A 25894-nucleotide genomic window follows, 5' to 3' on the forward strand; every position below is an offset into this window, starting at 1 on the left:
TTAATAAAACATTACGTTTCTTCTTTCCAACTGACCTAGAAGAATTATACTTGTTCAGAGATTAAATAACCCACCAGACATTTTATAGCTGATGAGTCTACGTGAGACCTCAGGATGTATGCTCTATTCCAAGGTCTATGCCACTTTTACAATCTCATAGGGACACAGTGGAGGTCAGGCCAGAAAAGGAGACAGCCGGGATCAGGCACTCTTCCCTAGCAAGTGGCGAGGGCAATTCACGCCTCCTCGACTAGAGTCAGTTTAGAAAACCAAGCTGCTTTCTGACGTCCACTGTGATACAGGCTAGACTGGGGTAGTGGCCACCTGCGCTCCCCAAAGCCTTCATCACTGTATCACCAACGCGGATGCTCTGACGTGCTGCAGACTGACGTTGGTGTCAGGAGTGACAGATGCTCCAGTAGCTGGCGGCGGAAATAGAGTTTCTTGCTGCGCTGCTGACCAAACTTCTATGGACAAGCAAAACCCCTGGGTCCTCTCTGAGGGGGAGGGTGGGGGGTGGGGGCGCGTGGGCATCGAAGATCTACCGGTACCGGGAACATCTGGTCCATTCCGGCACGTGGGTTCACAGGGCGGAGGGCGGGAACTAAACAGGGCGAACTACAATCCCCACAATGCTCCCGGGCCGCGGCAGCAGGGAAGGAGAGGGACCTCAGGTGTCTGCGACCTCGGTGCCTTCGGCCCGGAAGTGCCCGAGGAGCCGAAATGGAGCTGGTGGAGCTGGGCGGTGAGTCTCTGTGCGTGGCCGCGCCCACCCGGTCGCCCCAGGCCACAGCTGGGACCTGCTTGCCCCGCCCCGAGATCGCTGGTGCCCTCCAGTAGCTCTGGGGGGCGGGCAGATGGGAGGAGTGATGGAGCAGTCGGGGGTGGGGAAGGCTAAATCTAGGCTCGCCCCGAGAGATCAAGGGTCTGGAGGCCTCTGGGTTTGGCGCCCAGGAGGTGCTGAGTCGGATTGCTGCGGGATGGGCTTTGGGTGGACCCGGAGAAGGGGCCGAGCTGAGTAGGCAACTGAGCTCCGTAGACTCCAGATTGGCCAAGGGCGGAGTTTGACGTTTGGGGTTGTCTAGGAAGCTTTGGAAAGCGGTCTGTGTTGTGGGTGAGGTTTGGGTAGATGGTAAGGGGGAAGTCAGGGAGGTATAGAGACTCTTCTGTCGGAGAAACTTAGGAGTCAGGGCGTCAGATGAGCTTTGCTATAAATAGGTGAAGGAGTGAACTTTGGGATGAAGTGGACCAAAGAATAGGTAAGCTTTTGGGTAAAGTTTGATGAAGGTTAAATTTAAGGAGAGGGTTGGTTAGAAAAGCAAGGCCCTTTCTTTCTTTATTTTATCTATGAGTACACTGTAGCTGTCTTCAGAAACACCAGAAGAGGGCATCAGATCTCATTACAGATGGTTGCGAGCCACCATGTGGTTGCTGGGAATTGAACTCAGGACCTCTGGAAAGGCAACTGGCTAGTCCTGGTAACCACTGAGCCATCTCTCCAGCCCAAGGCCCTTTCTTGAATGTAGGGTTTGGGTTAATCAGGAGCTGAATGAAGATCTAGAACTCAGATAGCAAAGTTAGGTCTTGGAACTTGGTGATGGAAAGGGACATACCCAAAAGGCAAGTTTGGGACTACAGGATGCTGGACCAGTCCTCATCCTGAGTGGGCAAGAATGTAGACTAACTCGGACAGTTGAAGTTGGGATGACTCCTGACCAGAAAGCAGCCCCTCACCAATTCTTTGTACCTCTCTAGCTCCTTAGCACCTCTGGCAACACAGGTGCCATGGCCTTGATTGAAGGCGTAGGGGATGAGGTGACTGTCCTTTTTTCGGTGCTTGCCTGCCTTCTGGTGCTGGCCCTCGCCTGGGTCTCAACACATACGACTGAGAGTACAGATCCCCTACCACAGTCGTCAGGGACCACAACACCAGCACAGCCCAGTGAAGCCATGACAGCCATTGATAGCATCAGAGAGGAGGCCCCAGGAGCTGAGAGTCCCAGCCTGAGGCACAGAGGTCCATCTGCACAGCCAGAGCCTGAGGCAGGGGTCACAGCATCAACACCTCCAGACTCTCCACAGGAACCCTTACTGCTACGGTTGAAATTTCTCAATGACTCTGAACAGGTGGCCAGGGCCTGGCCTCAGGACACCATTGGCTCCTTGAAAAGGTAAGCCTGGAAAAGGGTGAGAACAAAATGTTAAAAATGGGGTGGGTGACTATTGAAGGGCCACCATATGAAATTCTCCCTCATTTTTCTGTTTGAGAAAACTGTCTCCTCACATTACATGCCATACCTGTTAACCTGTTCCAATCAGCCTCTCAGAGGCCTGGATCTGGGTGGTCCGATGTAGGGCAGGGGTGAAAGTTGGGATTGATTCTCTGAACAAAGGACCAGGATTGCCTGAGGCCTGCTTTCTTACCCAGGTCCCTCTCTCCTCAGAACCCAGTTTCCAGGCCGGGAACAGCAGGTTCGACTCATCTACCAAGGCCAACTGCTAGGAGACGACACCCAGACACTGGGCAGTCTCCACCTTCCCCCCAACTGCGTTCTCCACTGCCACGTGTCCACAAGAGTCGGTCCCCCGCATCCTCCCTGCCCACCGGGGTCAGAGCCCGGCCCCTCCGGGCTGGAAATCGGCAGCCTTCTGTTGCCCCTGCTGCTTCTGCTGCTGCTCCTGCTCTGGTACTGCCAGATCCAGTACCGGCCCTTCTTTCCCCTGACCGCTACCTTGGGCCTGGCCGGCTTCACCCTGCTCCTCAGTCTCCTGGCCTTTGCCATGTATCGCCCGTAGTGCCTCCACGGGCTTTTGGCAGTGTCGACGGCCCCTCTGGACCTCATTCCCCAAGGCGCAAAGGGAGCTGCTGTCTGCCCAGGCCCACCTCACCCGCTGCCTGTCTTTTCCCACTACCCTGGAGCCCAGCCTTGCGCAACAGAGGACTCCAGGTGTTAGCGGAGGCCACCCCATGTGATCTTCATAGCTCTGGGCCATCTCCTGGGGCTGCTGGCCCTCAGCCTTCTCTGACAGTGGGCTCTTCTGAATCAGGCACCTGCTGCCGCTGCCTTGGCCTGGCACAGAGCCAGACCACCCCAATGGGCCCATCTTAGTGTGCTGACAGAGGATCAAGATACATCTAGTTTCAAAGAGATGCCTAGGCTGAATTGGAAACTGGTGAAGACTGGCGAAGGGGAATTGAGGGGAGGGAGAGTTGTTTTTCTGGAATTTGTGGAGATTAAAGAAACTGTGATGTTTTCACACCTAGTGTGTCTGTGTGGGGCTTGAGGGTGGGGAGCCCTTGTCCTAGGAAAATGGCACCTGCCCTAGATCCTGTGTTCGCAAGCTACCCCAGGGCTGGACAGCGGACCGCGGCTCTTTGCATCTTTCACGACAAGTTCTGTGGCCCCGCCCCCGCGACATGCTCACTTCCCGGAAGCGGAGGGCGGGGCTCGAGACTCCTCTGCTCGCAGCGCCTGCCGGGAGCCACGTCTCCCCTTCCCTAGCGCCGGGCTGCGATTGGTGTCTGGGGACGATCCGGGGGCTGCTGGGAAGATGGCGGACTCAGTGGCCCGCTGATGAGGAGGCCCCGGGGGGAGCCCGGCTCCCGGGCCCCGAGACCTGCTGAGAGAGTGACCTACGCGGGGTCCGGGGAGTCATGTAGGGTGGCGCCTGCGGGGCGGACCTCGGTTGGGCGGCGGGAGCTCGTGTTAGTGGTGGAGGCCACGGACTGCTAGCCTCTTGGGGCCGGGACAGGGTGTGGGGGCCCCTCCCGCGGACAGCATCAGCTCCGCGCCTTGGCAGACGGCTCACTCGGGCTCGGCGCGCGCCCTGCGAGGTTGCGCTGTGTTCTCATTTCACTAGTTTGGAGGCTTAGGCAGAGAGGCGAAGACATTAGTCCAAGGTCACGCAGCTGGTAAGTGGGAGCGCCCAGCATGGGACCCAGCACCGGCCCGCTGCAGAGCCTGCGTTCCACCCACCCCGCCGCCGCCTCCTGCGGGAGGGGGAGGTGGTCGGCAGGGCTCGTCGCCGGGACCACCGGGGCTCCAGGCTGGGTGCGACCACTAGCCCTTTGAATGACCTCGGGCTTAACCTCTCCGCCGCTCTGGGCCTTGTTTCTCCACCTGTGAAATGAGGTAATGCCAGCCCTGCTACTCCTCATCAGCGTGCACGGAGCATCGAAGGAGATATGCATGTGAAATGTGAATAGAGTTGCACTGAGCACATTTAAAGAATTAGGGCTTCTACTTTAAGGAATGTGGGGGGAGAGGGGCAGGGTGGAACCAGAATACCAGAGCAGTCACAGGGGCTTTTTTTTTTTTTTTTTTTTTTTTTTTTTACCTCAGGCCCTTTGGATGGGGAGTCGGGTAAGGACTAGATAGCATATTTCCCCTTGGAGGAAACCTCACCCGGTTTTCTGGGCCACCCCCTCAGGGTCTCCACCACCCAGCTCCATGCTTCGAATCCTGCTCTCTGCCCAGACTTCCCCTGCTCGGCTGTCTGGTTTGCTGCTCATCCCGCCAGTACAGCCCTGTTGTTTGGGACCCAGCAAGTCCGGGGACCGGCCTTTTGGAGGAGGCCCTGTGCAAGGCCTTCAACGGCTTCTGGAGCAGGCACGGAGCCCTGGGGAGCTGCTGCGATGGCTGAGTCAGAACCCCACCAAGGTTCGAGCTCATCACTACCCTGTGGCACTTCGTCGTCTGGGCCAGCTCTTGGTGTCTCAACCTAGGCCCTCTCCTGTGGAGCAGGCCACGCTGCAGGACTTGAGTCAGCTCATCATCCGAAACTGCCCCTCCTTTGACGTTCACACCATCCATGTGTGTCTACACCTTGCAGTCTTACTTGGTGAGGAGTGTATTGGAAGGTGTGGGAGTTGAGGGAAGAGTGAAGGAAGAGAGAGCTTAGAGGACTCAAGCCATTGGTAACTCTCAGATTCCCATCCAGTAGTGGCACCTCCCCAAGCACACTTGCTGATTTCTCTCTTGTATCCATGGGAGATGTCCAAGTCAAGCAGCATCTTTCTAACTGCAGGGTACTCGGTTCTTTCTAATACAGTGCCCTCGGAAGCCACAGAGGCAGAGTTGCTGTATTTGCCGCAAGATGACTTGTATAAGGCTTTCCCCACACAGTGTTGATACATCATGTTCACATGATACCATATCACTCCACTGAAATAACTGTATTTTCCCATTCAAGAAACGATGACAAGGAATTTAGGAACTCCTTCATTCCACTTGGCAAGATGGCACACCCCAGCTCACTCACCAGGATGGTCTTTGTCCCTCTCCCTCCCAGGCTTCCCATCAGATGGACCACTCCTGTGTGCCCTCGAGCAGGAGCGAAGGTCCCGTGTCCCTCCAAAACCGCCCTCCCCACGTCAGCCTGCCATCTACGGTGGTCAAAGGTTGGAAGCGGCCCTGAGCTGCCCCCGTTTCCTGCGGTACCCTCGTCAGCATCTGATCAGAAGCCTGGCAGGTGCCGAGGGGTAAAAGCAAAAGGGAGGCAAGGGATGAGAGGAAGCCGCTGGGATGAAGCACCTGGGCTGGCCTGCACTCCAGCCCTCAGGAGTCTTCCTTGAAGGCACAGTATGACAGGCTGTTCTTCACAGAGGCAAGGCCAGAAGAACTGACTCCTCATGTAATGGTGCTTCTGGCGCAGCACCTGGCTCGGCACCGGTTGCGGGAACCCCAACTTCTGGAAGCCATTGCTCATTTCCTGGTGGTTCAGGAAGCCCAGCTCAACAGCAAGGTGGGCTGGCCTCCCACCCTTCCATGTCTCTTGCTCACTGGTTGTCCGACTCTCATAATCAGTAGAGTCTAAAGCTCCTGCATAGCTGCCTAGCTCTGCTTAGTCCTGTGAGCCATACCCCCGCAGTTATGTCCCTACTGTAGTATGTGGCTCAAGACACTGCTTAAGCTGCAGAATTTGGGGCGGATGCTGATACAGAGGGTGTTCTGCCTTGAAAGCCGTTACTGACTGAACCAGGCCTCCCTGAGCTTGTACCCATTAAACGTGGCAGAGAGCTTGGTGTGGTGCCTTTGATCCTGACAGAGGCAGTAGCAGGTAGGTCTCTGGGTTTGAGGCCAACCTGGTCTGCATAGCAAATTCCAGAGACCCTGCCTCAAATGGGAGAGAAGACAAGACAGGGTGGTGCTCCCTGCTGGACAGTGCTGCCTGTTTCTGCAGGTGGTACAGAAGTTGGTCCTGCCCTTTGGGAGGTTGAACTACTTGCCCCTGGAGCAACAGTTTATGCCCTGTCTTGAGAGGATCCTGGCTCGGGAAGCAGGGGTGGCACCCTTGGCCACAGTCAACATCTTGATGTCACTGTGCCAGCTGCAGCGCTTGCCCTTCAGAGCCCTGCAGTTTGTCTTCTCCCCCAGCTTCATCAGCCACATCAATGGTATGCACACAGAGCGGCTGGTGGGGGCTAGGGCTGTAGGGCAGGGGCATCCCCAGGTGTCAGCCGCCCAGTGTCCCCCAGTCCCTGCTTCCCTACAGGCACCCCTCCTTCTCTGATTGTGCGACGCTACCTCTCTCTACTCGACACGGCTGTGGAGCTTGAACTCCCAGGATACCGAGGCCCCCGCCTTCCCCAAAGGCAGAGAGTGCCCATCTTCCCACAGCCCCTCATCACTGACCGCGCCCGCTGCAAATACAGGTGGGCTAGGGGATGGGCAGCCCTAGGAGCAGAGTAGGAAAGCCAAAGCCAGTGTTTCCTAACGGAAGAATACCTTTCCTCTACCGCTGCCCTTTCCTTTCAGTCACAAGGACATGGTAGCTGAGGGGCTGCGCCAGCTGTTAGGGGAAGAAAAATACCGTCAGGACCTGACTGTACCACCCGGCTACTGCACAGGTAAGGTATACATGGTGTGGGCGGTTAACATAAAGCTGTAGCAAGGCTAAGGCTTGTCTGCCCTGCAGACTTCCTACTCTGTGTGGGAGGTTCTGGTGCTGTGCTACCTATGAGGACACAGGACCCCTTCCTGCCCTACCCACCACGGCCCTGCCAACAGGACCAGGCTAACTCTAATTCCACAACCCAAGACCCTACCCAAAGGTAAGGAGAATGAAATGGGGTTGGGGGTCTTGGCTGCTGGTCCAACAGCAACCTGAGGCAAGCCCACTGCTCTCCAGGGTGGTGCTGATGCTGCGAGAACGCTGGCATTTCTGCCGTGATGGCAGGGTGCTGCTGGGCTCTCGGGCTCTGAGGGAGCGGCACCTGGGCCTAATGGGCTACCAACTCCTGCCGGTGAGAAATTCTGTCCCACCCTTTGCATGTGTGTTCTTATAAACAACCCACTGCAGCCTGTCTTCTCCCCACAGCTGCCATTTGAAGAACTGGAATCTCAGAGAGGCCTGCCCCAGCTCAAGAGCTACCTGAGGCAGAAGCTTCAGGCCTTAGGTCTTCGCTGGGGACCTGAGGGTGGGTGAGGGAGTACACACAGTACACATGGGGCACAGGATGGATCCCCTATGGGGAGGAGGGTGGACAGTTTGCACTTTGGCTCCCTGTTATTTTTTTCATTAAAATCCCTTTCCTTCCTGATGATGAATCTCATTTCTGGGATAAGGAACAGAGCTGGGCCACCACCTCTTTCCATTCATGACGCCCACCACCAAAGACACAACATCAAGTCTAGGTTGGGGTTGAAGCACTTTACTGCAGGGTGGGGACAAGGGGGCTTTAAATTATTCACTTAAATAAAAATGAGGAGGGACAGGAGGAGGGGAGCCCCAGCTCCCCAGCCCCCCAGCCCCTGCCCCTTAGTCCCTCTGCTATGCCTCTGGACAGCAGCTACACAGGCATGGGCATCTCGTTGTACTCGTCCACACCTTCACACTCATCAAACACTGGCTCTGCCTCATTAGCATCCAGCTGTGAGAAGAAAGGGAGGGAGGGTTGGCTTTTATGGAATCATGGGAGAGAGGACTGGAAGGAGAGAGAGAAGAGAGTGAGGGGTGCTTACACATTTCATTTCTCGCTCAGTGAAGATCCGGGTAAGTACCACCATGCGCAAAGGCACTGTGAGGATGAGGATGAAGGGGAAGGCCAGGGAAGCAGCTGTGGACATGACCGCCCAAAGCAGGGCCAGACAGAGCAGCTGCAAGGCAGTGAACAGGTGCATCCGCATGGTCCGAACCTGGAGGCAGAGATGAGGTGAGCCTAGACACAGCCCAGCCAGCCAAGACGATGAGTGTCCTTCCCCTCCCTGGGAGATGAAGTACTACAGGATTTCCAGAACTGTTCTGTACAGGGAGGAGGCCAACAGGCTGGCCTTCAGCGCAGAAACTAACCTTCTTGACATAGGTAACATCTGGGTGGTGTTTGGGCGGCATGAGTAGCAGGTGCAACCGCTCGTAGAATTGGATCCCATTAAGGGAAGTAACTCCCATGTATAAGAAAATGCCAAAGAGCACAGCCAGGGGGATCTGCCGCAGTAGGTCCCCAATGACCATGGAGAGTCCTGGGAAAGGGGAAGAAACAGTTGGTCCCCTCCAGTTGGTAAACCTGGGGACTTCCCAGGGAAGGTGAGGTTCAGAGTATAGGCAGCATACCCACAAGCAGGGCCACCAGCAGCCCGGTCACCCGCTGCTCCTTGACTTCCTGAATCTTGGGTTTGTCACCAGGTGCCACAGCCTTGCTCATGACAGTGAGTGCATTGGCATGAGTGACAGAGCGGACAGTGGCAGCAGCCAACCAAGGCAGGCCAAAGAGGGCACAGATGCCACCCATGGCTACAATGAGCAACAGATCAAGGTGGAAGCCAGAGCCCTTCTGAAGCATCCGCTCTTTCTTGGAGATGATCAACCTGGGAGGAGGGAGGCATTGTGAGACCCAGGCTACTCACAGAATGAGAGATCATTATGGCGGCCCCGCTGGTTCTGGTGGCTTCTGTCCATCCCACTGGGACTAGACCTCTGTTACAGAGCTGAACTTGTGTCCTTAGTCTGTACCTTGCAGGATTTCTCCTGGCAATCCCTGCTAGGCTAGCCTGCGATGCCTGTGCCCTACCCAACCCCAGCTAACATCAGTGACGTTTCTGTCACCTAGAAAGGAAGCCAGTTAGCCTGGCTTTCAGGGTCTCCTGAGGTCATTGCCCAGTGGCAATAGGCCTCGCATCCCTATGTCTGGCTGAGGACCCTGATCCCTCAGCTAGGACAGCTCACGTGGTGATCTGTGTCTCCATGAAGATGAGGATGAACACCAGAACGGCAGGCAACAGGCTGGCCACCATCATCCACACAGGGAAAGGAGTCTTCTCTCCAAGGGGGTTGATGACCCAGCCCCGCTTGTCTGGGGCTGTCACTGAGAACCCACTGGGCACACTTAGCTTCTGCAAGGCAGAGACAGTGTGCTGTTCCATGGAGGGTGCTCCATGGAACACCAGCACCGAGGGTTAGAAAGCCCGGGGCAGCAGCACTGTTCTGCCACTTGTACAATGCCTTACCTGGGTGTAGGTATCCTCAATACTGTAATCCACAAGCACCATGATGAGGATCGCGATGGGCACCCCAAAGTCCCCAATTACCCGCCGGATCTAAGAGGGCAAGCACCATGCTCAGAGGCCTGGGATAGGCCATGCAATTTCCCGGTACTTCAAGCCATCCCCTTCCTGTCTTCAGCTCCTCCAGTCTGCAAACGTACATACCCGGCCAGGGAAGAACCGGCTGTTCTTGAATTTGCGCAGGAAGAAGGCGATGAAGAAAGTGCCGGCCATCAGCACCAGTGATAGCAAGGCAGTGTTAGGCTGGCCCCGGGGCCTCTCCTGCCCAGACGCACTGCTGTTGTCTGGTGCCAGTGTGGTTGCTGCCCAAGTCATATTGTTACTGCTGCTGTCTGCCTCTGAGTCGTTGGAGACTGAGCAGCCATGGAGGGGGTGCTCCTGAAAGATCTGGAAAGGAGTCATACAGGACCATGGGCTGAGCTGGGGCCAGGCTGGATGTTGGCGGGCTGGAGTGGGAGTTTGGCAGAGGCCAGCCTGCCTTCTAGAAGCTTGTCTTACTAGGTTAAGAAAATGACTTCGTGCTTGCTTCAGCAGCACATGTACTAAAATTGGATACAGAGAAGATCAGGCAAGGGCTGGTGTGCACCTCTCCAGTGTTTTTAAAAAACTTACCCATTCTATTTTAAGTTAACACTAAATCATTCATTATCTCAAAAAAAGTAACCATCACAAATTCACACGCACAGGGTCTGACCAGACACACAAAGCGTGAAATATATGTGTGGGAACTGCTTTCACTTAACTTCGTTCATTGGTTTTTGCACCAACATTACGTTTTTCTTTTACTTTATTGCATTTATTTAGTATGTGAATGTATGCATGCATGCATGTATACACATAGAAGTGCAAGTGTGTGTGTGTATGCATGTGCATGTGTGCGCACCTGCATGTGCTACCCATGGCACCCATTGTGGAGGTTGCAATGACTTTTGGGAAGCAGTTGTCCTACTATTAGGTGGGTCCCAAGGATCAAATTGGAGTCATCAGACTTGGTGGCAAGTAGCTTCACCCAGTGGGTCATCTTGCTGGCCCTCTACCAATATTTCATTTTCCCTTTTCAAGACAAGGTCTCTCTGTGCAGCCCTGGCTGGCCTGGAATTCACTCTGTAGACCAGGCTGGTCTCAGACTCACAGAGATCTCCCAGCCTCTGTGTCCTCCGTTGGAGTGCTGGGATCAAAGGTGCACCATTGCACCCAGGCCCAAGATTTCTTAATGGACTTCAGCACAAGAATCTCGGTTAATTTTATGAGTTCCAAAAAGCCCAAATTATATTTCTTTAAGCTTATTTTACTATTATGGCATTTTTGACTCCAGTTTTTAATTTTTTTCTGGAGCTAAGAACTGAACACAGGGTCTTGCACTTGCTAGGCCAGCACTTTACCACTGAGCTCGAACCCTAACCCCTATTATGGCATTCTGAGAGTAACCATCTCCTTCATCTTCACAGCCAAAGCTTGTACGGACCAAGGCCTGGAGCAGCTTCTTAAATGTCGCTATCTATGGATGGCAATGTTTCTCTTCACATATGTGCCTGTTCAGAATTTCAGATTTGAAAAAGAATGCCAAATATTTTCACACTCACTTACATGTAGGTATCTAGAAAACATTCAGAGACTTTGGAAACCAACTGTCCAGCCTCATGTTGAGCAAGCATGATGTATATAATAAAGAATTTGGGCTGGAGAGATGGCTCAGCAGTTAAGAGCACCCAACTGCTCTTCCAGAGGTCAAGAGTTCAATTCCCAGCAACCACATGGTGGCTTACAACCATCTGTAAAGAGATCCGATGCCCTCTTCTGGTGTATCTGAAGACAGCTACAGTATACTTATATATAATAAATAAATAAATAAATAAATAAATAAATAAATAAATAAATAAATAAATCTTAAAAAAAAATGAAAAATGAAATCAAAGCAAAAGACCTAGTTGAGCCTAGAGAGTTTGGTACAAGCAAGCATAAGGCTACCTGGGATAGTGGGGGAAGGAGTGGGAGGGAGCCGGAGCCCAAGCTGGGCTCCAAAGGCTAAGGGAAGAGGACCGACCGGGGCTCCTAAGACGCTTGTGTGTTGGACATCACACTGTGACTGGGTGGACCACTCTGGGCCCTCATTTTTACATTTCTTGGATTCGAATGGAAGTGTGTGTTCTCCTGTTATTCAAAGTATGTGAGTTCTGGGTTGGAGAGATGGCTCAGTGGTCAAGAGCACTGACTGTTCTTCCAGAGGTCCTGAGTTCAAATCCCAGCAACCACATGGTGGTTCACAACCATCTGTAATGGGATCTGATGCCTTTTTCTAGTGTGTCTGAAGACAGCAACAGTGTACTCATATACATGGAATAAATACATAAGTCTTTAAAAAAAAAACTGAGTTTTTGAAGGAGTTGATGTGATGCTGTGTGTTGGTGATGATGAGGCCATGGGAAGGATGGGGGTGGGGGTAGGAAAGCCAGCAGGCCAGCTGTAGCCCTGTACCTCATCTCTGCCACACTCCCAGTAGTCTTCCTGTTCTACCCACCTCCTCCAGCCCTCTCTTGACTCCATGTCACTCTGTGCTCATGAACAGACTCCATGGGATGTCAGAATCAACCTGGAGTGTAGTCCAGAAGGAAGAACCAAGATACAAGACATATATAGGCATAAAGAGAGGAAAGCAAGGGCAGACAGAGGCCAGCAAGGCGGCTCCTTGGGTAAAGGTGCTTGGTGCTAAGCTGGACAATCTGGGGTCTATCAGAGGGTGAACGAGTAAGCCAACTCCCTTGGGTTGTCCTCTGAACTCCACACGGGCACTGGGACACAGCCGTGTGCGTGCATACACAGACAACAAATACAACCGAATTAAAACATTTCCCCCTGAAGATGAGACAGGATGCCCCCGGCGCCCCTGTACCCCATGCATACCCACCTTGATCAGCTTATAGAAGGTCTCATAGATGAAGATGAGTGATATGAGGAAGGCAAAGATCTCCTGGGTGAATCGGGAGACAAAGCGGACCAGGAAGCTCCCCTCCAGAGCCACCATGAGCAGGGCCAGGAGCACCAGCCAGAAGCCAATCCAAACTCGGCCCACCAAGTACTCCAACTGGTTGCTCTTGCAGAACTAAGCAGGAAAGGTGGGAAGCCCTTAGGGGTGCCAGAATTCATGTCTGGAAAGGACAATCAGGTGGGACAGAGAGAGCTCTTACCGAGAAGAAGGCCTCCTCGAAGACCAGCAGAGGCCCCGAGAAGCCGATCACCAGCAGTGGCTGGGCGCCCAGCAGGCAGAAGATCACTCCCTGGAGCGCTGTGGACATGATCAGCTCTGACACTCCTATCAGGTCCTGTGTCTTCTCCCCTGAAGGGGGAGAGGGGCAAGCTCAGCCTGTTGGCCAGGCCTGTGCACACCCGCCACTCCCGCTATAACCTCTCCTTACCCAGTAGCCCCCCAAAAGTGATGGCAGGCGACAGGGCGGCAAAGTAGATGAAAATGACAGCAGCCAGGCACTGGGGGTCTAGTGCATCTCGGAAGTCACTCAGGTAGTGCGGGTAGCGCCGCCGCACGTCACGGATCAGCCCCCCAAAGGGCCGGCCTGTCCTCCGAAGGGGATCATCTTCAGCTGCACCTGCCACCTCTACCATCTGCAGGAGTGCTGCAACCCAGGCCTCCATCATCAGGGTGCCTGTGGCACCTCCCCTCCCCCCAAGAGGCCCTCCTCCATGAATGCAGACCATGCTAAATACAGATAGAGATAATGTAGTTGGCTTCCGGTCAGGTGCCTACAGGCCGTCCACTGCCCATGAGCTCCCTCCTTAAGGTAGCATCACCTGGCCCAGGCTACTCGGGCGGGCGTACCCTTATCTTGGGCAGACTTGGGCTCTAGCCCAGCACCAGGGGGCAGCAGGCGGCCCTGCTCCTCTCGCTTCTTTAGCATCTGGCGCTGGAAATGGGCAACAGAACGCAGCAGCTCCTCGCCCTGCACTTCAGAAGGCGGTAGCACAACACTGCAGTCCAGGAAGGCATTGATAGCAGTCAGCAAGTCATCCCGTTCATCTGCCAGGTAGGCTGCCTCGTGGAATTGCTGCCAGAGCAGACAGGAATCAGGGAGCATACAAGAGAGGGGCAGAGGCTGGGAACTGGGGCTGTACGAGGTAAGTGGCCGGTGCAGTGAGCAGCACAGGTAAGCAGCTGACCTTGTCAGACATGAGGGTGGAGATGGATCGGCCAATCTCATGGTAGTCCATGTTGGCGCTGCTGGGCCCCAGCAGCAGGAAGAGGAAGCGCACAGGCACAGGCACCTCCAGTACTGCATCCAGTTCCACAGCCTCCCGCAGGCGCACAAAGGCCATGGTGGGGCGGGAGAGGAACTCCACACAGCCTAAGGAAGTGGAGCCACTGTGGGCAAGAGCAGGTGGCAGGACCCCTCCATTTTCCAAGTCCTGGATGGCCCAAAAGCCCAGCTTCTAACACCCCTGACTTCCCTCACATACCCACGAGGACCACTGTGGCCTCTGCATTCTCAGGGATCTTCTCCAGCAGCTTCAGCTCATGCTTGGACTTGGAGCGGGTAATACCTGCAGGTGGGGCTGGGGGCGGCAGCTCACGCTGGGGATGGGGGTGAGAGGAACAGGACAAATCAGTCCAGGCAGCACCTCCCACACGCCCTGGCTGCATTTCCACGTCGGGTTTGCTCAGCCCCTTCTGCCAGCCCCTAGGTAGGATGCATCCCGCTTCACCTCTCTATCCACCTCCAGCCGGGTCTCAGGAACACCACCGATGAGAGGCTCAGTGACGTGAGGATCACTCTCAGTCCCCTGGGCGTGGTGATGCCCCAGGAGAGAGCCCAGAGAGCCCGCTGAGATGTTCCGGGGGAAGGAGAATTCTTTCTCATCACTTGGGTGGCTGGTGGACAAAGGACAATGCACATCAGGATCGGCCACCGTGGGGCTAGGGAACAGGCAGGCGGAAGATGGCTGGGTTCTCCTGGCCTGAAGGCCATACCTGTGTTTCAGCAGAAGGGCTCGTAGCACATTGGCTCTGTCCTCTGCTTTGATCTGGTCAGAGATAACCATCTGCTCGACCACCTGATGGGCCACCCCAGGCAGGGTCTGCTGATCGAGGTCCAAGAGCACAGCTCCTGCCATGAGGGGTAGAGAGAACTTGTTACCCCAGAACCAGTAGCAGCAGTAGGGAGCAGACAGGAGGGAGAGTGGGGGCAGGCTGGGCAGTCGGGAGGGTAGGCCAGGGCCTGGACTTGAGTGCTGGCTCTGCCCCGAGAGCCTCTGCCAATTTATCTTTCTGACTCTTGGCTATTCTTTTCCCCTCCAAGGAATACTACATGAGGCTGACTGAAACCACCACGATTTAGTTTCTGATTCCCTATCCAAGGAGCACCCAGCTTAGGTTACCCAGGGCTTCCACTACTAGGCTACGTCCTCTTTGACATGCTAGAAAGTTATTCCTGTTATTAACCCACAGCGCTGCTTCTCCATGATGTTCCCAGGGCCCTACATCTCCCTCATGTTCCAGCTAGCCGGTGGCCTTGTCCACAGGACAGCCTGGGGTCAACTGAAAGTTCCCCAACTCCCTGCTTCACTTCTGCAAGCCCAGTGGGGGCTTGCTGGTCACTCAAAGACATATAGAAAAGAAACTCCTTTCAAAAGCTACCAGACACTTATCTGGCAAGGTCAACTCTCCAGAACAAAGAACTAAGGAATAAATAGACTTCAGTGCTTCTGAGCAGCCAAAACAGCCTAAGAGATAAAGCTCTCCCCTCCCCTCCGGCTTCACCCAAAGCCCAGAAACCTCACTCGCAGCCTATTTGCTTTCTGTTTGGAAACAATTCCAACAGTGGAGATCTCAGTCCTCAGCTGCTTAGAAACAACCTTTCAAAGAGCAACTGGGAGTGATTGCCCAACAGGAAGGAGGAAGTAAGTCCACTGTGTCCCGCACCTGTGGTTTTTTTGTTTTTTTCAGTGAAGTTTAGAAGCCTTACAGGTTAGGTAATATTCCCAGATCCTCTAAGAAGTTAACACAGAGGCTGGGTGTGGTGGTGCATGCCAGTAATTCCAGGACTCAGGAGGTAAAAAGGCAGAAGGATAAGGAGTTCAAGGTGAGTGTCAGCTACAGGGAGTTCAAAGCTAGTCTGGGGTATTTGAGACACATCTCTAAAACAAAACATGCTAACAAGACACACCAGGAATTTCAGTCATTTTCATAAAAATCTATGCTCTCAAGTCACTTCAGCACCTAGGAAGAAAAGCATCAGCTACGGAGCTAGAAGCAAAGAGTTCTTGGAGGAGGTAAACTAAAGTATACCATGGGCCAGTGTCCTGCGGAGCTCCAGGAGGCTGCGGAAGGACAGTGATGCCACGTGAGGCTTGCCCCAGCGCTCAGTCTCCTCTTCCACGTCCTCCTCAAATTTTATCCACCGGGCTGTCTCCCGCCACTGAGGCTCCTGGTTTTTGTCCAACTGCAATTCATTCAGCTCTACGAACACCTTGGGGGTGAGATGAGAAAGTGCTGTAGGAAACAGTGTCAGGGGATGCTGGGACCTACTTCCGGAGAAGCAGCATCAGAAGGGGCAGGCGGCCATGGGCCATGGTGATGGTGCACGGGCATGCATGACTGACTAACCAGATGTGAATTTCCCTCATCTGTAAAATGTCAATGATGCCCATCTCCATGGCAGATAGAGGACTGACTGAGTCAAGTCTGTGAACCGGACTCATAGAGCCAAGTGCGGTCACCATACAAGGAAGCCACTGGCTTCTGGAAACCTACACAGGACTGACAAGACTAGCAGCAGCTGAGTAATGGAGTATTTCTGAAGTCCCAGCCCCCTCAGGACGCCAAGGAACAGAACTGCCTTGAGTTTGTAGCCAGTGTGGGTTCCACAGTGAATTCCAAGACAGTCTAGACTACAAAGCAAGACCCCCATCTCATCTCTCTCTCCCTCTCTCCCTCTCTCTCTCTCTCTCTCTCTCTCTCTCTCTCTCTCTCTCTCTCTCTCTCTCTCCGAAAAACTGAATAAGAATGCCAGGGGACAGCCACCTCTCTAGGATGGTGCCAGGGTGGGAGTGGCAGGAAAGAACTTGCTGAGGGTCAGAACAGGCTCTAGCTGGGCAGTGGCCATCTGGGTGGTGTGGGTGCAACATGACCTTGGGCTGGACACTCAGCGCAGGTGCAATTTACTATAGTACTATTATACTTCAATAAAAACATTAAAAAAGAAAAACCCACTATGTCAAAGTTCAGAGCCCTACACTCTCAGATGGGCAGTGTCCCTAAATAACCAAGTAACCTTGGCCAAGGAACAGAGCTGGTTTATGGCTGATACCACCTGGCCTACCACCTTCGCCAGCTGTTGGAAGGGTCAACTGAGCAGGGAGGCTGGGTTTTGAAAAGGATTTGCTACTGAAAGATCCCCGTTTGGTCTTAGTGCAGTCATTTCTTAAGAATGAGAATCTTTTAAGCTGGCCCTTGCTTAGCCCCTAGACGTTAGACAATAGACCAGAAAGTACAGAAAGCACAGTCCCACCCACTCTCTAGGAAGCTGCCCAACCATAAGAACAGATGGTATAGAACATATTTACTGCAGGGCAATTACAAGGCAGGAAAATCTCCAGGAAGCTGAATGACCACTATAGATTGTGCTCCAGGACAGGAAAACCTATATCAAGTTAGATGTCCTTGGTACTGACATAGCTGTACTGACATAGTTATAGCCTTGTCCTGGGAACTCCAGGAGAGAAATATCTGCCAAATCAGATATCCTTGGTCCTTGTCCTGGGAATCCCAGGACGGGAAAACATATATCAAGTCAGACGTCTTTGGTACTGAGATGGCTGCGTTGATATGGTTGCGGCCTTGTCCCAGAAACTCCGGGACGAGAAACATCTGTCTAGTCAGTTATCCTTGGCACCAAAATAGCTGAGCTAATGAAGCTGTGTGACTATTTAAGCTGTACATTTCTGCTGTTTGAGGCTCTTTACATCCCTCCTGCATGAGGACCGTGTCGAGCCCCAATGCATTGGTATCCCAAAGTAAACCTCTTTACATCAAGACTGAGTCCCGCATGTTTGTGGGGTGGTGGGTGTCCTCAGGATTGGAGCGAGAGTCTCCTCAATCTGAGGGTCTTTCACTACAATGAGGGAGCCTGAATGTTCTGCTATTTTTCCTCCTGCAGACCACTTACTGTAGCTGACCGGCCATGAGGCACACAGCACCATGTGCGAGATCATACTACCCTAAGGCTGCGGTGGGCAGCCAACCCTAGTAGCCCCGGTTCTGGGGCCCAATGTCACTACGGTGGAAAGAGAGGAGATGGAAGACAGAAGTAGACAGGCGTACCTCATGAGGCTTATGGGGGGCCCGTGGTCGTGCCCGAGGTGTGGGGCCAGGCTCTCGGCCTTCCCGGGCAGCCTGTGTAGACCCTTTGGCATTCTTCCTCACCAAATGTCGCCGTACCCCCGGAACGTCCTCAAACCGGTGACCTGGGGTGAGAACCACAACGGGTTTCTTACTGTTCTTATCCCGTGTCCCGCCAACGGTGAGACTGCCATAGGCCCCGGCAGCACTTACTTTTCATGAGGTCGAGGTCAGCTGTGGCCAGCGTCTGAGCCTCACTCTCATCAGTAGGGACCCTGGGCAGCAGGGCCTGCTCCACCCCTGTCATACTGCCAATTCGCCTTCTCTCCTGAAGGTTGTAACTTCGATGTCCAGGCTGGGCTTTGGTCAGGGGGCGCCCTGCAGCACCTCCGTCGTCACCTCCAGCCGTGCCGCTGGCCACGGCCACCATCTCCTCCACCAGAGTTCTGTAGACAGAACAGCATGAGCCCCCCAAAGCCAGCTACCTTCCTAGGCAAAATCCTGCACGTACCTTGGCCTGCCTGACCTTGGCCTGTCTGGCTTCCACTCTTGGAAGGTGGGCATGTGGAAAGGCTGAGGGCTCTGACAGTCCACGGCCAGTGTCTGAAGCCCAGCTCTAGCCTTTCATGGCAGTACAGCCCCAACAGTTCCCACAAGGCTCATCGGTCAGAAACCTTCCTCTCAGCACAGGCAAAGGCCAGCATTCCTTGGTGTTTTAGAAGGTGAGATTTAACCCAGCAATTATCAACATTGGTTCATTCCCTTGCCCCTTTAACCTGGAAATGAACTCTGAAACTGCAGCTGAAATCGTTGCTTTGCCCCTCAGAGACACCAGTTCCAGCGAACTCCTATTCTCTGCCGATGCCGGCCCACGGCCTTGCTGTGCCAGTCTTGCCTGCTTCTTCTTTCCTTCCTCAATGCCAGGATCTCCCTGTGGCTCCCACCTCTTCCCCTGCCAGCCTGGCACACAGCGAGCCTCTGTACTTGCTCTCTAGAGGGGCACCGTGCCCTTTATTTCCATAGCACATCACACCGCCTGGCACCCAGAAACCTACAGGTCTGTGATAGTCCTAACCTTGAGGTTTCGTTCAAAGTCGTTTCCTCCTGGAAACCTTCTCTGCCTAGTGCCTCAAACTCCTATCAGCTCCTGGTGATGACTCTGCTGGAGCATTGGATGTAGTGGTGTCCCCTACCACTTCAGGTGGTGACATTTCCAAATGTGTGCACTGGCAACTCCCAGAAACAAGAGGGGGCTCCAGCGGGTACTTTGCCCTTGGTCCAATGCCTAAGCCAGTGCTAGGGAGGGGGCAGCTTAGATTGCTAAGCTACCCTGTAATCCTAATCGAGCCCCATTCTCTCACGCTGTTCCCTCCTCAGCATTCCCTCAGTCCATGGCCTTGCTGTAAGGCCTCGCTGGTAAGAGGCAGGCCTGGGACCTAGCCTGGTTAGCGCAGGCCTCCTGCCACCCTTCACACCTCCTCCCTGCTCTAGTGAGGGGATGTCTAGTTGGGACACTCTAAGTACAGTGTACTTACCCTGTCTGTGCCCCTTTGCTGGCCCGGGGAGCTGCTTCCTGGTGGGGCGTCTGTGTAGGGGGAGATGGGCTGGTTCTCTCTGCCTTCCTATCTGTACCTTCATCCTCTTGGAGAAAAAACTGCAACAGGAACCCAGATGGAAAGGTAAGTCCAGGCCAGGACCCTGCAGAAGGCTCCTCTGCCAGGGGCTGGGGTACCACTTACCTGAACTGCAGAGGGTGAAGAGGCAGGAGATGGTTGTTGCGGGGGAGCTCTGAACCCTTCAGCTTCACCGACTTCATCCTCATCTTCCTCCCCTTCCTCAATAGTGGGGGTCTCTCCAGTGGGAGAGGCTCCAGGGCGCCTCCGAGGTTTCCGTCCTGGGCCCTGGGGAGTCTTGCGACGGCGGGCGTCAGGAGGCAGGTGGGTGGAGAGTGGATGATGGATATGGTGGGAGGACTGGCGGTGGTCTGCAGGGAGGAGAGGCTTGACTGCAGGCAGGTCCACTATTACGCAGCCTTCTCTCTGTAGGACAGTCTAACCCGATCCCTCAGCCTCCCTTCCCCTGTGTGCCTCCTCACATTCAAAGTCTTCCTCCCCATAGCTGCGGCCTGGCTCTTCTCCTCCTCTGGATCCAGCTTCCTGGAGGATCTCCTCGAACCGCTCCACACCTAAGGTACGAAGTTCATCTTCCTCCTCTTGCTCAGGGAACCCAGGTGTTCCGGGGCTCAGGCTCTCTGGCTCTGGCTGTGAGAAGGAAGCGTGGAGAGAGCACATGGGGTTCACTGGAAACTGTACCCAAAAGCCCTGGCCTGCCCGGAACTTGAGATCCAGTTATGCTAACAACCTGCAATCTCCAACAGAAAACCTCCACGTACAGAAGCCCACCCTCAAATGCAGGGACCCGGTCCCACAGCTTCAGCAGCTATGCTGCCCCATGCCGGGGACCTGGCACCCTAGCACCTACCCCCTGTGTAGTCGGGCCCAATCAATCCAGGGCAGGCCCACACTAGAAGACACCACAGAATTCCCGGTCTAGTCCTTCTGCAACCAGACAGAATGTGAACTTCTCTGTTACCGTGGCAGAAGAAATCCCCTTGTCGAGAGGATAACCGCTGATCCTTAAAAGTAGCTTCTGAAGGCACCCATGCTAACTGCCCCAGAGTCGATCTGAGTCAAATCTATCCCTGCCCAGACACGAATGTGTGCTCCTGCTTGCCCAGAAAGCCCCCATCCCCTTCCGTAGCGGCACACATGCCCACCCCGGCAGGCAGGCAGTGCTACCCTTCCCTCACAGCCGGCCAGCCAGCCCCGCCCCTCACCCCACCCCCACTTCCCCCCACCTGAGTCATCCTGCGGGAGTGCAGCAGCTGACAGCACCAGCGAGGCCAGTGCAGGCCAGAACTGCGGGAAAGCTCAGCTTGGCTATCAGACCAGCACCTTGGCCCAGCAGGTCCAGCAGCATTGGTCCAGCCCCCTGCCCACCCCACCCCCAGCAGGTTTCAGCTCCAGGCGCCACCACCAAATATTTGCTCAAGAGCTCCAAGACCTGAAGGGCATCAGGACCTCCAAAGGCCAGGGTATGCCGTCCCTTCCGTGGCAGTGCCAGCTGCTACAGCAAGGAAAAGCCAGGGAGGAGGATCAATCTTGGGGAGACATGCAGGGGTAGAAGTGGGGAACACAGAAAAAACAAAACCACCTAGGGCAGGCACGGAGGAGGGAGGTCCTGCCTAGCCCGTCTCTCGGCAGCTCCAGCAGACTATCCCAAGCACTTGTCCCATTTCCACTAGAAGCAGCTGGGCAGGAGAAAGCCGGCAGTGAGGGCGCAGCTGGGGAGCTAGCCAGGCACCAGCTCCCAAGGAGCTTGTGGGGTGGGGGAATGGGGCATCTCCTCGAACCTGAGGTCGTAGGAGGAAGTCCATGGCGGCAGGGGTGAACCCAGAAGAAGGGGGAGGGCACCAGCCAGTGTCCCTTCCCAGTCACGTGCTCCGATGGGCCACAGTGACCAATATAATTCGGCTGATTGTGCCACGGGAGTTAATCATTAGACTTCTTAGGAAAATCAGAAGAGGGCCATGTGGGGTAGTGGCCACATTGGGGAGGGGGGGAGGGCGGGCCTGGATAGCACGTGGGCCAGGGGCGGGGCCAGTCACTGCCTGCAAGCTCTAACTAGAACCTTGGGTGTGTGTATGTGTGTGTGTGTGTGTGTGTGTGTGTGTGTGTGTGTGTGTGTGTGTGTAAATCTTCTTGGGGGCCAATGCAGTTAAGACCCAATAAAAGTTAACAGGGTTTAAAAGCCAGGGTCCTCAAACTCCTCCAACTTCAGCTAAACTGTCCTCAACTCCTTGAACAAATGAAGGCCACCTCACCCTCTTCCCCCTCCCCATTTCAGCATCCTCACACTCTCTGCAAAGTCTGGGCGTGGATGGCTGTGCTTCTCAATCCAACACAGCCTCTTTTTTTGTAGTTTCTGCACCCCACCCACCCGAGTTGGAGCCTGGGCAAGAGCACCTCATTCTCTGGGCCAGCCAGCTCACCTGCAGGCAGTGCTTACCGTGTGCAAAGAATCTGCGCCCGAGGCGGGGCGCCTGGGGGCGCTGCTCATGGCCAAATCTTAGCCCTTCTCACTGTCGCTTCGGCTTTCAGGGCAACAAGGTGGAGGCATAACCTGAGTGGGGGAAAGGGTCAGTCACCATCCGAGAAGAGTAGGCCAGCCCCCAGCCCAGCTCAAGGAAGGAAAGGAGCCTCAGTTGTCTGCCACTCCGGTGTCCCGACCGACCGTACAAGATCCTTCTAGACTACGAAGGGCCTCAGTGGCCCCTTAGAGGTGGCAAGAACAAAGAGCAAAGTATGTATAGTCAGAAAAGACCAAAGAGTGGCTGGCACCAAGACAGCTGAGAGGACAGAGACAGACAGGGGAAAGGCACGCAGGAGGAAGGAAGGAGTCAAGGCCTGGCCCTGGGAAGAAAACAGAAGAGATGAGGGAGGGAATGAGAAAGAACAGAAAGACTGGGAGTGAAGAGCCAGACAGTAACCAGGGGCCCCTGGAGGTGAGCCTAGACCAGAAAGGGGTGTGGTAGGGAGTGAGACACCCCACAGAGCAAGAGGGGTGTGGAGGCCAGGGTGGCTGGCTTCCCAAACAGAAAGGAGAGGGACTAGAAAGAACTTTGGAAAGAACCCAAAAGGGAAAGCAGGAGGCCTGCAAGTACAGAGGGGGTGCCCCACAAAGCAGGCAGGCCGGCCAGCAGCACTTAGACTTAAGACAGAAACAGGCTCCCCGGTGCAGAACAGGAACCAGCTCCACTCACTCAGTAGGAAGAACGGAGGAGCAGGATGACGGGCTTATAATGGGGGAGGGGCACGTGACATCGTCAGGGGGGTGGGCACAGAAACCCTGAGGGGGCAGTCTCTCTATCCCTTCCCTCCCTTGCCCTGGGCCAGGAAAATCTGAGTGACAGGACAGCCCTCCTGACGATGACTGTAGATTGTGAGCTGTGATGGGGATAGAGGGAACCCAACCAGTGCAAACTGGGGTGCCCATGCACAGTGAGGGCACCACCCAATGCTCTCTAAAGGTAACAGTACTAAGCGGCTTAAGTGCTGCTGGGGGTGAGGTTGCCTGATTTACGGCTACCTTGGCAATGAGATGGACTAGTATACAGTCAAATAATAGAGGTCTGGGGGGATCAGCCCAGGGTGGGGAGTCTGGGCCACACATTCCTGGCAAGAACTCCAACTCAGCTGACTGCTCTTTCCATCTCCCCCCTAAGCAGGCCTTCAGCCAGGGCCGGTCAGTGTGGGGGAGAGGTGTCAGGGAGGGGACCTGGTCTAGGAGGGGTATCTGTTCACCGCCTGCAGGTGCTCACTCCCACCTCCAGGCTTTGCCCTCAGTGTGTTCCACCACCAAGCCCTCCTCCCTCTACCCATTCCCCCCCCTCCCCACCGCTGTCGTAGAATACAAAGCAGCCTCTGTCCAGGGCATCGGTACCGATAATCCTAGTGGGGGCACATTCCCCGGACCAGCCCCGACGGGCCCGAAGGATTAGCATCTCTCCCCCAGCCCAAGGGATTAGCACTCCGGACCCCCACATGGGCATTAACCATTCCCCAAGTGAACTCGTACATTCCACAGCTCTTGGCTGTGGGGCTGGTGGGGGCGGAGAGAGTTTGATAAAATGGACCCAGATTTGAAGCAGCACTACCTTCACACTCAAGCAAGGAGCTCCCTACAGAGAAGGCAGCCCCCTAGGACTCAAACTTCAGGCTCGTCCCAACCACCCTGACCCAGCTGCTCCCCCTTCTGTCTGACCTCTTGTCCTGACCTGACCCGCCAACCCTTTCACGGCTCCACTTCTCAATCCGGAGATCCGGGGGGGTTGCGGTCCCAGGCAACCCCCAAACTGGCGAGTTTCTGGGGCAGAGGGTCGTCTGGAACCCGCCCGGGAGTGGGAAAGCCAGCTGAAGGCAGCAGCTCCCTGAGACTACCCCCTCCTGGTGACAGGGGGCGCGGCACCTTGGCTTTAGGTAACTCTTAAGAGGCGGACCCCGGAATCTCGGTTCCGACTCATACTCTCACTCGCCTCCCCATCCTTCTCCCTAAGACCTCGCTCCCTGCGCCCCAGTCCCCGCCCTTTCCTCCACTTCCACTCCCTCGGCGCCCGAGTCTCCAGTCCCCCCCCCACCTCCGCGGCCCTCACCCTCCCTCTCCGCCACCTAACTGCTTACCCGCTAGCTCTAGATTTCGTGTCCCGGGGGTCTCCGGGTCTCCCCTGATCCTCCGGAACCCTCGCGCGCTCCCGACGATTTCCCGGTGCCCACCCCGGGGCGCGCCCCCGCCGCTCCCAACTTCTCCCAACTCAACTTTCCCCCGCGCCGGGCAGGCCAGCCTCCAGCGTGCGCGCCCCCCGCAGCGCGCCGTGCGCGCCCCCGGCGCGGCTAGCTGAGAGGCGGAAAGCGGACGCTGAGACTCCGCGACGGGGACGCGCTCCCAGGCACAGCCCGACACCGCTGGCGCGGCACCCGGGCTGTGCCTCCCCCCCACCCGCGGCGAGACTCCGGGGACGCCTTCTCTTGGCTTTAGTGAGCCACCTCTGGGAGGAAAGAAGCCAGCTTCACGTTGGGGATCGAGGGCATGGAGTAGGGCCGGGAAATTGAGACGCAGGGAGCTGAATTACAAATTTTTTGACGTTAAGGTTCTGCAGGGCCCTTTCCCAAATAACACCACTGGCTCCAAGAAAGCCCCGTTGTCAGCCTGAGAGAACGGGGTGGCCGGCGAATGTGAGGAGTAAAGACGCTGGAGTTGGGTGGCCGTGACCCTGAACAGATGGAAAACAAGACAACTTGTTGAAGATTCCTCACTTTCCCTAGAACTACCTCCGGGCCGAATGGAATCCTATTCACAGCCGACACCTTTATTTTAAAGCCCTTTGCGTGTCATCTTGTTTTCTCAACTAAATTATCAATTATTTCAGATAAAGAATTCACTTTATGCGTCTTCAGTCTGCCACGTGGGCAAATCACAATATTGTTTATGCAATAGCACTCAGATTTAAGTGAGTTAATTAACAAAAGGTTAGCGCCTACTCTGGTTCCGGCGCTGAGGAATGCTGTTTGGGGCCATTTTCGCCCGGTTCACAGCCCTCAAGAATGCAATCATGAGACAATTAGAGAGTAGTGCAAGAAAAATCTATAATCAACTCCTTTATAGGGTGAGGTAAAGGCTGCTTGCTGCAAGTGTAGCATCTGTCTGTGGTCTTGTCTGTTGAGGGAAGTAACTGACCTGCCAGTCTTCGTGGGCCACACCCTGGCTGACTCCAGTGGGCCTGCTCTGAATACTGGGATCTGGGGGACACCCAGGCTCCAGTCAGCTGGCCTCGGCATGTCAAAGTGGAGCCGCTGGAGTCCGGTGGGTTTCGAGACGATAAAATGGGCCCAGCAGAAAGAGGGGACTTTGGCGTGTGTCCTTCCACTCAAATCCAGACTCTAACGGGGCACACCTGTCTCGCTGCCCAGCCCTGTGGTCAGCTGGTCCCTGTGAGGTCATCAGCAGTAAGACATCGCTCAGAATCATTCCCCAATCAGTCCTGGGGTCACCAGGTGGCCTAGGGAGAGGTGAAAACTAGTGCTGAAGCTGTGTCAGGAGGTCGCTGGTGACTCAAAACACCCAACCAGGTCAGAGCCGGGCCAACAGCGCTCGGGATCTAGGCCGTCAAACGCAAACTTCAAGCAGAGAGCACCCCACCCCCACCCTCACTGTATTCTGGAACGCGTAGTCCGGGAGCGGCCCTTTTCTGGAAGGCTGTGAGCACAGAAAAGGAATAATAACAAGAGCGGGGCACACTGGGAGCCTCCGCGCCTTGGCGGAGACGCCCGAAAAGCGGACACGCGATGCTTCCTGGGAGTTGAAGTTTAAGGTTTGCCTCCGCGATGGAAACGAGTCCCTGGAGTTGAGCGCTGCAGAGAGCCCGAGCGCAGCCTGTTGGGCCTTGTAGTCCGCGTGCCTTCCGCCACAGGCAATCTTGGGAAACATG

The 25894-nt window shown here is 55.1% G+C and overlaps 3 protein-coding genes and 1 long non-coding RNA gene across 38 annotated transcripts; 3 read left to right on the top strand and 1 right to left on the bottom strand.

Moving 5' to 3' along the window:
• Positions 1 to 693: 693 nt before the first annotated feature.
• Tmub1 (transmembrane and ubiquitin-like domain containing 1) lies at positions 694 to 3260 on the top strand. Of its 3 annotated transcripts, none has more exon segments than NM_198781.3 (3): positions 694 to 745; positions 1756 to 2171; positions 2445 to 3260. In NM_198781.3, coding segments are annotated over 2 exon segments (738 nt in total). In that variant the 5' UTR covers positions 694 to 745; positions 1756 to 1785; the 3' UTR covers positions 2797 to 3260.
• Positions 3261 to 3489: 229 nt separating this feature from the next.
• Fastk (Fas-activated serine/threonine kinase) lies at positions 3490 to 7543 on the top strand. Of its 28 annotated transcripts, none has more exons than XR_015685350.1 (11): positions 3526 to 4133; positions 4432 to 4661; positions 4746 to 4842; positions 5293 to 5472; positions 5606 to 5745; positions 6184 to 6397; positions 6479 to 6655; positions 6759 to 6850; positions 6919 to 7054; positions 7132 to 7246; positions 7321 to 7543. XR_015685350.1 is itself a non-coding variant. In XM_087656363.1 (11 exons), the coding sequence occupies exons 1-11, from the start codon at positions 4187 to 4189 to the stop codon at positions 7426 to 7428; spliced, it is 1485 nt and encodes a 494-aa protein (XP_087512489.1). In that variant the 5' UTR covers positions 3526 to 4186; the 3' UTR covers positions 7429 to 7543. The 28 variants fall into 28 exon arrangements, 15 of the variants coding, with proteins under 15 accessions (NP_001358218.1, XP_087512489.1, XP_087512493.1 ...); XR_015685351.1 differs by having other exon boundaries at positions 3526 to 3913; XR_015685353.1 differs by having other exon boundaries at positions 3526 to 3657; positions 5293 to 5482.
• Positions 7544 to 7638: 95 nt separating this feature from the next.
• Positions 7639 to 25695, bottom strand: Slc4a2 (solute carrier family 4 member 2). 6 transcript variants are annotated; one of them, XM_087655999.1, is made up of 23 exons: positions 25361 to 25695; positions 21919 to 22032; positions 19946 to 20111; positions 19590 to 19834; positions 19386 to 19504; positions 18064 to 18296; positions 17833 to 17975; positions 15799 to 15979; positions 14482 to 14617; positions 14217 to 14382; positions 13971 to 14085; positions 13674 to 13858; positions 13336 to 13561; positions 12917 to 13132; positions 12689 to 12837; positions 12409 to 12603; positions 9648 to 9890; positions 9447 to 9536; positions 9166 to 9332; positions 8554 to 8807; positions 8293 to 8462; positions 7965 to 8138; positions 7639 to 7873 (listed from the first exon to the last, which is right to left on the bottom strand). In XM_087655999.1, exons 2-23 carry the CDS (start codon positions 21967 to 21969, stop codon positions 7793 to 7795), a joined length of 3705 nt encoding a protein of 1234 aa, XP_087512125.1. In that variant the 5' UTR covers positions 21970 to 22032; positions 25361 to 25695; the 3' UTR covers positions 7639 to 7792. The 6 variants fall into 6 exon arrangements, with proteins under 6 accessions (XP_087512125.1, XP_087512124.1, XP_087512123.1 ...); XM_087655998.1 differs by having other exon boundaries at positions 25144 to 25695; XM_087655997.1 differs by lacking the exon at positions 25361 to 25695 and adding an exon at positions 23674 to 23970.
• LOC147994678 (uncharacterized) lies at positions 20710 to 24862 on the top strand. The gene is made up of 2 exons (XR_015686292.1): positions 20710 to 20944; positions 24557 to 24862. It is a non-coding gene; the product is annotated as an uncharacterized LOC147994678 (long non-coding RNA).
• Positions 25696 to 25894: the final 199 nt, after the last annotated feature.

Source organism: Rattus norvegicus, chromosome 4, assembly GCF_021556685.1.
Source record: "Rattus norvegicus strain SHRSP/BbbUtx chromosome 4, alternate assembly SHRSP_T2T, whole genome shotgun sequence".
Classification (NCBI taxonomy): domain Eukaryota; kingdom Metazoa; phylum Chordata; class Mammalia; order Rodentia; family Muridae; genus Rattus; species Rattus norvegicus.

Excerpts from the sequence above, each read along its gene's own strand:
- Tmub1 (XM_087657950.1), top strand. The coding sequence starts at position 1,786 with ATGGCCTTGATTGAAGGCGTAGGGGATGAGGTGACTGTCCTTTTTTCG. Across the intron at positions 2,172-2,444 it reads ACCATTGGCTCCTTGAAAAG|AACCCAGTTTCCAGGCCGGG; the intron begins GTAAGCCTGGAA and ends CTCTCTCCTCAG.
- Fastk (XM_087656354.1), top strand. The coding sequence starts at position 3,576 with ATGAGGAGGCCCCGGGGGGAGCCCGGCTCCCGGGCCCCGAGACCTGCT. Across the intron at positions 3,658-4,431 it reads CGCGGGGTCCGGGGAGTCAT|GGTCTCCACCACCCAGCTCC; the intron begins GTAGGGTGGCGC and ends CCACCCCCTCAG. Across the intron at positions 6,398-6,495 it reads CTTCATCAGCCACATCAATG|GCACCCCTCCTTCTCTGATT; the intron begins GTATGCACACAG and ends GCTTCCCTACAG.
- Slc4a2 (XM_087655999.1), bottom strand. The coding sequence starts at position 21,969 with ATGAGCAGCGCCCCCAGGCGCCCCGCCTCGGGCGCAGATTCTTTGCAC. Across the intron at positions 14,383-14,481 it reads GCCCTTCTGCTGAAACACAG|CCACCCAAGTGATGAGAAAG; the intron begins GTATGGCCTTCA and ends TTTGTCCACCAG. Across the intron at positions 7,874-7,964 it reads CTGAGCGAGAAATGAAATGT|CTGGATGCTAATGAGGCAGA; the intron begins GTAAGCACCCCT and ends TTCTTCTCACAG.